At 39.1% G+C, this 9792-nt stretch overlaps 2 protein-coding genes across 4 annotated transcripts; one reads left to right on the plus strand and one right to left on the minus strand.

Moving 5' to 3' along the window:
• Positions 1 to 1076: 1076 nt before the first annotated feature.
• LOC116397433 (gap junction Cx32.2 protein-like) lies at positions 1077 to 9695 on the minus strand. 2 transcript variants are annotated; one of them, XM_031872842.1, is made up of 2 exons: positions 5217 to 9695; positions 1077 to 2369 (listed from the first exon to the last, which is right to left on the minus strand). In XM_031872842.1, the coding sequence occupies exon 2, from the start codon at positions 2351 to 2353 to the stop codon at positions 1496 to 1498; it is 858 nt and encodes a 285-aa protein (XP_031728702.1). In that variant the 5' UTR covers positions 2354 to 2369; positions 5217 to 9695; the 3' UTR covers positions 1077 to 1495. The 2 variants fall into 2 exon arrangements, with proteins under 2 accessions (XP_031728702.1, XP_031728701.1); XM_031872841.1 differs by lacking the exon at positions 5217 to 9695 and adding an exon at positions 4401 to 5206.
• LOC116397435 (gap junction Cx32.2 protein-like) lies at positions 5536 to 7799 on the plus strand. 2 transcript variants are annotated; one of them, XM_031872843.1, is made up of 3 exons: positions 5550 to 5582; positions 6303 to 6361; positions 6543 to 7799. In XM_031872843.1, the coding sequence occupies exon 3, from the start codon at positions 6548 to 6550 to the stop codon at positions 7229 to 7231; it is 684 nt and encodes a 227-aa protein (XP_031728703.1). In that variant the 5' UTR covers positions 5550 to 5582; positions 6303 to 6361; positions 6543 to 6547; the 3' UTR covers positions 7232 to 7799. The 2 variants fall into 2 exon arrangements, with proteins under 2 accessions (XP_031728704.1, XP_031728703.1); XM_031872844.1 differs by lacking the exon at positions 6303 to 6361 and having other exon boundaries at positions 5536 to 5582.
• Positions 9696 to 9792: the final 97 nt, after the last annotated feature.

Here is a 9792-nt window from a genome sequence, read left to right on the forward strand (position 1 = left end):
GTGATCAGACAGTGTCTTCACACATTATTATTATTATTAAAAGGTGATCTGTGCAACTTTGTCATTCAGGAAGTTTGTATCAAACATGTAGACCTTCGTACTACTTGGTAACCTTGAAGTAGCTCTCAGTTTCAAAAAGGTTGGTGACCCCTCCTATAGAGCAACTGGTTTATAAATAATTTACTGATAATTAAGACATATATTTAAATGATGTTAGAATGATGAGTTAATTGGTAAACTAATGAATAATGATAAGTCCTTTTGATAAAGGGACATTTATTTCAGCAAAATGTAACTCAAAATGGCAGTACAAACATCTCATAGTTCATGTATGGGGTGACTGCAACAACCTTCACCAAAACAATGACTAAATATTTTTTCACTCTAGTCTATTATTGACCCTGCAATCCATTGCATCTGATAAGCTCATATATTAAATTAAATTGATCCCAATGGAAGATTATACAAAGTATTAAATATATATCTCAATTGTTTAGGTTATGTGACACATCTTGAAAATTAAGTAATGCAGTATTGAATATTAATTATATTGTGCAGTATAGCTTCTTTTAAGAAATGTAACAGCCACCTAACACATGGTTAAAACTTTAACGAGTACAAAAATGACAATTACTAATATAAGAAACCATGTTCTGAACAGACACATTAGACATTACAAAACCTAACAAAATTATTAGTTGCATTTTTGAACATAAAACAGCAAACTTAACAAATTACTCATACCAGCACTAGGCATTAGGCAGGCATGATTGGAAATGTGGGCCATCCCTATCACCACAAAGGGGGATACACTAGTCACTATATATATGTATATAAACATAGCACAAAAAGGTAAGGAAATTAGTGTTTGGTAGATTATTTCTTTGTTGTAACAATGCTTCTTGGCAATAAATCTTATTCCGTTGGAAAGCCTGTTTATTTCCCTTTTAAATGGTGACACATTTGTAAGGAACATGCATTTGTGGGATGAGCAGCAGAGCCGAGTATGTGGGTTGTGCCCATGAAAAATTTGCCAAATCTTCTCTGCCAATGCCAACAGAGCGGTTTATCAGAGACGACCTCCAGAATTTGGGAGTGGAGAGGATGGAATGGCCTGCCAGCAGTCCTGACCTCAACCCCATTGAACACTTGCGGGATCAGCTTGGGCGTGCTGTTCGTGCCAAAAATTGTCTGGAGGCTTGTAGACCAGCTGCAATAACCAAACAAGAAAGGGATCTGTGTCTGCCAATGTAGATAATCAAATATCAGCAATTAGTATAGGCGGCAAAAAAACTTGATCAGGGATCTCTAAAAGTTATATTTGCTCCCTTTTCTCTTTGGTGCTGATCCGACCAGTGACTCTGATCGATGATACGATCTGAACCGTGAGTTTTATGATCCGTTGCACCACTAATCAGTCTGATAAAAAACACTATAGGTAAGGTGAGGACAAATATGTGCTTTGGATTTGAAGCACAATAATGATTGTGATGTATCAGGTGTCCTTCTCTTTACTGACAGAGTCGATGTGTTTGTCATCATTGCAGAGGCCTGTTAGAGGCAACAGTGTGGTACCTCCATACAGGCTGCTCAATTCCCCCCATGTTTGGTTGGATGGGCACTGTTGTGGCCTGAGCACATGCTGCTGGGTTTGAAGCAGATTCCTGGTGTCTCTCCTCTTGTTACAGAGCAGGTAGATTATCTCCATGATGTTGAGGAGCACTGAAATGCCTGAAACTACAAGCATGAAGATGACAAAAATAGTTTTCTCTGTGGGACGGGAAATGTAACACTGGGCACCACTTAAACGGGCACAAGGTGGAGACATGGTACAGTGGAAGTAGGGGACCATGAACACAGGGCCAAAGATGTAGAATTGGCCCACACTGAATCCCACTTCCAGGATGATCTTGAAGATCAGCTGGGTCATGTAAGTGCAGAAGAGGATGCCTGTTATCTTCACCTTCCCTCTATCATCTGTATACTTGGGCTTCCTCTGTACAGTTCCATTAGTGCTGTCCCATAGCCTCTCCAGCATCTTCTTCTCTTTGTGGATGATGTGTACAGCATGGCCCAGGTAGACTAGGGTGGGCGTTGACACAAAGGTGATCTGCAGGACCCAGTAGTGAATATAGGATATTGGGAACATCCAGTTGTAGCAGGCATGTTTACATCCTGGTTCCTGGGTGTCACAGTAGAACTCTGTCACTTCGTCTTCCCAGACTTTGTCTGCAGCAGCACCCAGGACAAAGATCCTGAACAGGAAGAGGATGCTCATCCAGATCTTCCCCACCACGGTGGAGTGAGACTGGACTTTGTCTAGCAGTGACGACATGTAAGACCAGTCCCCCATGGCTGGAGGCTACTGTCTGAAGTGGAGGAGAAACACGCAGACATCAAACTTACAGTTGTGGATTGAAAAGTTAATGAGACCAGTACAAAGATAAAGCATAATACTCTAATCTTTTATTTGTCAAGGTGTCTGCAATTCCTATATAGATAAGACCTCATTAAATCCAGAGATAATTAAATATAGTGTCTCATGAAATAAAATAAAAACAATGAAAAAAACAAGAAATAAATGAATTAAATAATATTTAACTCGGTTGACCCGGCCTGACTGATCCTAGTGTCCTGTTCTGGAGCTCCCTGACGGTGCCCTGGTCGTGCTTTGCTGGCAGTGGACGGGGCGATACTGCCCGACATTTTTTTTTTACAGATGTTATTATTTTGTAATTTATGCAATTTGCCCTTTCATTTATGTACTTTCTTATGGTCTTTTCTTTCATTTCAAAAGGCTCAGGCACGCACACACAAACACACTCCGAAATCACACCGTTCTCCCATACACTGTCTATATGATGTTTGCTGGCTTGTATCTCACCGTTCTTGTCGTCCTCTTGTTGTTATGTTTATGTATTGTCTCTTGTCTTGCAATAAAATAAATAAATAAAATGAAAAAGCCTATATCATTTTGTTTTTTCATGATAATAAGAAAACTAAGTGAAACATGGAGGAAATGTGCTGCTGCTAGATGAGGGTGACAAACAGGTAATACCTAGAATCATAGTACAGCACAAGAGCTCCTCCTGTAGATCACCAGATTGAATGATACATTGTGACCCATGATATATTGTACAGTTAATCGAAAACATGTGTGCTTGGCTTTGTTTCTGTCCATCTACGTAAGTCCCGGTCCTTGATTATGATTGGCTGAGCCGCAGTCGAGGTTGTTGTATAATACTGACTGCGTCAAACAGATCGTCACAAAACGTCAGATTTGTTGTGAATTTGGATTCACTTGGTGCGCAAAGCGTGGAAGAGATGGACAACATAGAGGATGAAGATAAAAAATAAATCTTTCTCACTGAGAAAGAAATTGAAAAGCTGGAAAAGTGAAGAAACTAAGCAGGACCGTTAAATAGACTATGTGGTTCGTTCACTGATTTCAGACCTGGTGTGCCAACAAAGATTTTAAAACAATCACCTAAATGGAGCTGAACCAGGCTCTCTTATAGTTTTATGCACTGTGAAAAAAGGGGAATGGTTATAGCAGGTAAGCAGAGAAGAAGCTGGAGCTTCTGGCACTGCACAAATATAACACACCGGTCCATCTGAGACAAACAGCCCTATATACCAGCAAAGACGAGTGCCAACATGATTGAACACCACTTCAATAACTGCACAATTAATGATAAAATCCAGATAAATGTTAATAATCACCCCAATCTGTAAGCATACTTTCCACTGTGTCTGTGTGTTGCTTGGCAACCCTTCTGTTTAATGTATAAGTGCATGGCTTGGTGGAAGAATGGTTATTTGTTATTAATAAATAATTGCATTTCTTGTTGCTGTGTCTTTATTTTATGATAGCTTGCCAAGTTTACATAATAATCCTTTTTATAAAGGCAATAAGCCATTTGATTTACAGTGATTTTATTCTTGCTCCTCTTATTGACTAAATGGGCTACTGAAGAGAGTCCCTGAGCTCTGTTAAATACAACAATTCATTTTATTTAGGCATTTACTCGTTGTTTGAGTCCAATTTCACTTTTATCAGTTTGAATAATAAAGGCCCAGATGTCAAAAACTTTCGCTTTCTAAACAGTACAATCTACCGACATATACATACATAGAGTAAAAACTTGAAATAGTAAGTAAGAATTGCGACTGGTTTGTCTTAAAGTAACACTGAATACCTCCTGTGACACAATAGCTTGCAGAAACATTAATTCAATTAGATTTTATTTGTATAGCCCAATATCACAAAACACAAATTAGCCTCAAAGGGCTATGTACCTCATACAACATCCTCTCCAAAAAAAAAAACATTAACGGAAAAAAAATAAGAAACCTCTGGGAGAGCAACAGAGGACAGAGAGAAACATACATGTACTCACCTGTCAGGCTTCAGATATTAATGCTGTTGAGGCATATTGGTTTGGTCTGACTGACTCCCGTACACTTCAGTCTGCTGCTCATAGCTTCTCGTTTCACTCGGTCAAACTCGTGATAATTTTGATGAGTCATGCCAAGTTCCCATAAAGGATTGATGACCTTTAACACCACATTGTTCTGTCATTAATTATCTCTGTAAGTCATATTTTGCCTTTCCTCCCACTTTGATTGACGGGTATGTCACAAGCCTTACACCCAGACTGTACACCTATGTTCATTTCATAGACGCACATAGAACACTATAGGTCACGATCAAACTGTAGGCAGAAGTGGCCCAAATCCGATTTATTTTGTACATATGTGACACAGATATGTACAAAGTCATACATACAAAGTGTAGTGTAGTGGTAGTCCTATGTAGTCGGAATTAATGCGATTTTGACATTATCTGGCTCCGACTCTGCATCCACACTGTTCCTTACAGAAGTAGCAGCCACTGCTCCCAGAGAGTCATAATTAAAAATGGGTATCTCTTTCTCTTCATCCTTGTCATCATCTGCTCACAAATTCACTGGCTACCACTCCACATTTATTTGTATAGCCTCAGGAACTTTATAATCTGTACAGCATACAACATCCTCTCTTCTTGGACCTTCATTTCAGAACAAGTTTGCTTTAATTTAATTTAAAACTTACACTACACATTTCCTGGAGAAAAAGACCCTCTTTGAGACAAAGACCTACCTTTAGGACTCCATGTCAGTTGACGTGTTTTAATGGTACATATACAAACAAAATTTAATTTTAATTGAACAAACCAGTTGATGAACAGCAGGTATGGAGCTTTCAGGGCCCCCGTCTGCGACTGATGCATCCAGCCTCGGCTACAGTGTTTCGTAGCAGCTTGAACTTCAGAGTGTTGCTAAAGGGTAATTGACAGTTGAGAGGAGTGAGGGTTATTCATGGAACAGCTGATTTGGTGTCAGTACTGGGGTGTCATTTCTCAACATCAGTCCATTTCAACACTACAGGGTGACGCAGTCATGTCAGGGAGTCTGGGCGGGTTAGTGTGGCTTAGGAGGATTCTAATGATTTTGCAATGTCAGCTGAAATATAAGAGGGAAGTGAGAGAATCCCAGTCACTGTGCAGGGGCTGACTGAACAAGACACTAGTCATTCCTGAGGTAGGAACAGTTTTGTTGATGTCAAGTTAGTGTTAATATTGTTCAAATGCCATGTTAATTATTGACAGATTAAAATGTGAAAAACATGATGCAGTTATTTGCTTATATTTCACAGCCTTCAGGAGTCTTGTGCTGGTTTCAAAAATTTTTGAGAATAAAAATATACTCTGGCATTATGGAAAAACACATTTCGAATCATATGCAACTGACAAATTGCATATAGAATTATCCTATTCTGTAATGAGTCCATCCAATACACGGGCCCTTTGAATTTCCTGTTGCAATGTCTGTTAATGCAGTAGCTGACTGGAAGTAAACCTGGACCAAAGCAGTTGCCCTCTCACAACAGAATGGAAATGAAACGCATACATAGAATATCTTTTTCTGTCTTTTGTGGTCTCTTGTAACCTATTTGACCTTTTTTGTTTTCTATTTATCTAGCAAACTTCTGTAACAGGATTTTTGTTGGACTTTATTCAGAGGTACTGCTGCTTTGATTTATAAGACTAAACACAAGCACATTCAAATTTCCTGAATGCGAGAATCACATTCCAAAAACCTTACTTTACTTTTAGAATTCTTTAAAATCACAATTGGCATCAGTAATACATGTTTCTACAATATGACCTGACCATATCAATTTCTTCTTTTGTCCATAACTTATCAATTAATGACAATATCTTGTCCAAACTAATTTGCACGTCCTTCCTGATGGAATAGCAAGACTGTGTGAAACCTACAGAGTTACATTGACTCACCTGTTCATAGAAAGACAGTTGGTAAGTGTGGACTGTATTGCACGTATCATTTGTGTTGTAATTCTGCCATGTCTTGTCTCAAAATCCTCTTTGAACTGTTGTGTGTATAAAATATTCTGCACAAGTAAGGTTGGTTCATGCTGACTTGACATGAAACCATTGCTCTTCATCATCATCTGTCTCTTTGTCTTCTCTCTCGTAGTCATCATGGGGCAGTGGTCCTTCCTTTCTGATTTGTTGGACAAGGTGCAGTCACACTCCACTGTTGTGGGGAAGGTCTGGATGAGTGTTCTCTTCCTCTTCAGGATCTTCATCCTAGCTGCTGGTGTAGATGAAATATGGGGAGATGAACAGGAAAACATGGACTGTAACACCAAAAGCCCTGGCTGCAGGAACGCCTGCTATGATCAATCCTTCCCCATGTCTCACACACGCTTCTGGGTCCTCCAAATCCTCATGGTGTCCACTCCAACACTCATGTATCTGGGCCATGTCCTGTTAGTGATTCGCAGAGAAAACAAGCTGAGGAGACGCTTGGAGCAGAAACTGGGTAAAAATGGGAAGATTAAAGCTCCAAAGTATTCAGATGAACATGGCAAAGTAGAGCTCAAGGGCATCCTGCTGGTCAGCTACATGACGCAGCTGCTATTCAAGATCCTGCTGGAAGTGGCATTCATTGTAGGCCAGTACTTCCTGTATGGCTTCATAATGATGCCCAGTAAGATTTCATTTCCCGACTACCCCTGTACGGCCCCGGTAGACTGCTTCATAAGTCGTCCCACAGAAAAAAATATCTTCATTGTCTTTATGTTGGCGATGGCCTTCCTCTCTGTGATGCTCAACATCATGGAGATGTTCCACCTGATGATCTCAAAGATGAAGGAGAAGTGAAAGAGCAGTGGCTCAACAAACCAAACCACAATTGAACTGAGGGAGTTGAACTTTGCTCAAGGACTGTGAGCAGAGCTGTTCAGCTGAGTCAGTCTGTGAGGTACCTTGCTCTCGCCTCGCTTCAAGGTTGTTACACATAAATATTGAGTTAAGTACTACATGTTTCTTGTATACTGTACCAACAGTAATACATCATATGTTTTAGGATAGATTGTATTAAACCCTATGTATCAAATTCTACATTCTGTGGTTGATATGAACATGACATTATCTGATTCAAGAATACTGAATGTGGAGTTGAAACTTAAGTTAAAAAAAAAAAAGAAAAAAAAAAAGAGTTGTCTGGATTTTGAATGTAAATTGGATCGATGTGCATCTGTTGAGTTAATGGCTAAGATGAACCAAAGCACAGAATTTCTAGGTCATTTATTAGGTAATCTCTGCATATTGTGGCTGGAGCTCTGGCTCAGGGTCACTTTGACACACTTCCTCCTTACATGCATGTTGGGCGTGCCCCTTAGGAAGCTTAGTTGGATGATGACCATATGCTGCTTTCTTACATTCAAAACTCCCCAAAAATGTCTTAAAGACACAGAAAGCTATTCTACAAGGAGAAATACAACTTCATTTATATTGTTTGGTTTTAAAAAGGCTCAGTGTGTAGCATTTAGGGGGATATATTGGCAGTAATAGAATATAAAATAAGTAAGTGTATAATGACCTGAAACTAAGAATGTTTTTGTGACCTTAGAATGAGCATTTCATATTCACATAGGGAGCAGGTCCTCTTCACGTAGTCCACCACATTGCACTGCCATGTTTCTACAGTAGCCAAGAACGGACAAACCAAACACTGGCTCGAGAAAGAGCTTTCACGTTTTTACGTCACCTGAAGACTACCGTACTTCTACACGCTTGAGACACTGAAGAATTTCTGTTGGCTGCAATCTGCAGCCAGAAAATGATCACACTCTTTCCACTGCTATCTAACACAGACGTAAATCACTGTTATTACATTTAAATATTGATTGTAAATAAGTAAAACATTCTTTGGCTTTGCTGTTAAGCGTGTCCAAACGTTTAATGCCAGGAGCCACATAGACAGACCTGGGACACGAGCATTTAAGGTAAAAGACTGTCTCCTGCACCAAAAGCCTTTATACTAAGAAACTGTCTCCTTGGACATGAGCCTTTTTGTTAAGAGAAGGTCTTCTGGGCCACGAGCTTAAGTTAAGAGACTGTTTCCTGCGAGTTTGCCTCATTACTTGACACTACCTCAAATTCATTTTCACAGGAAGTAAAATCTACATGAGAACCTCACTTAATTCCTCTTCATTTACCATGAATATTTAAAAAACAAAGACATTGGACCACTTGGAATTGCTCAATTATTTATAGCCAACAACCCATGATGCCATTAAGGTAAATTTCAATTCAATTTAATTGATTTTTGTAGAGCCCAAAATCACAAATTTGCCTCAGAGGGCTTTAAAATCTGTACACATACGGCATCCTCTGTCCCGGAACCCTCACTGAATTTCAGGTTGTTGCCCAACTATCAACCTAACTTCATATTAGTTATATTGTTATTTCGTTACATCTTTCGTTAACATTTATCAATTCTACATTTCCCAGTCTATCTCATAGCAGTCGCTTCATAGTGAGCCACTAAGGGGTCCAAAGGGGGGCTTTGGACTACAATAATAACTTCATGATGACACTACAGCCAAAGTTTATCCATGTTTTCAAATAACTAAACTAGTCTTACACAATTTTAACCTTCATCCCATATTGAACATGGGGGCGGCTGTGGCTCATTGGGTAGAGAGGGGCGGACGGTAACCGCAAGGTTGGCGGTTTGATCCTTGGCTGCTACGTGTCCTGTGCCAAAGTGTCCCTGAGCAAGTCACAGAACCCTAACAGAACCCTAACCCTAACTTCTCAGCAACCCACTGCTCCCAACATGTTAAGGATCGGTGAAATGCAGAGGCAAAATTTCATATACGTACGTATATGTACAATGTGTAATGACAATGATAATAAAGTTTCTAAGTTTAATTGCTGCCAATTTAACTGCTTGTGCTGTCTGTCATATTATAAATTTGCGTTTTGATAAAACAAATTTATCCGCAGGCATTGAAGATAAACATTATTCTCCTTGTAAAACATCTAGCTGCACCATTTTCTGGCACATAGCTGCCCTATACATTTGTTACCAGCTTTGTGAAAGGTAATGGAGAGAATTATTATTCTGATGTCAATAACTTGAACACAGATTATCAACATGCACAGTTCAGATGCAAATAACAGATGATTGGCAAAGTGAGCTTGATAAAGGAAGTTAGTGGGTGCTGTTTTTTTTATTGACATCTCTTTACACCTGAATGAACTGAATTTAAAGCTGCAGGACAATTTAGTTAAATAAACTTTTCTAAAGTACTTTATTTTAAGAGCTACTTTTTTCAAAAGCTTTCTGTTATGTATATATTTTTTAAATCCAGCCCTTATTTTACTTATTAAATTTAGAGATTATTATTTATAATTTATACAGTTCAATTTGA

This window comes from Anarrhichthys ocellatus, unplaced genomic scaffold (genome assembly GCF_004355925.1).
Source record: "Anarrhichthys ocellatus isolate YVR2014 unplaced genomic scaffold, GSC_Weel_1.0 scaffold66, whole genome shotgun sequence".
NCBI lineage: Eukaryota > Metazoa > Chordata > Actinopteri > Perciformes > Anarhichadidae > Anarrhichthys > Anarrhichthys ocellatus.

Bases quoted from the DNA above. Each gene is read 5' to 3' on its own strand.
- LOC116397433 (XM_031872842.1), bottom strand. From the start codon at position 2,353: ATGGGGGACTGGTCTTACATGTCGTCACTGCTAGACAAAGTCCAGTCT.
- LOC116397435 (XM_031872844.1), top strand. From the start codon at position 6,548: ATGGGGCAGTGGTCCTTCCTTTCTGATTTGTTGGACAAGGTGCAGTCA.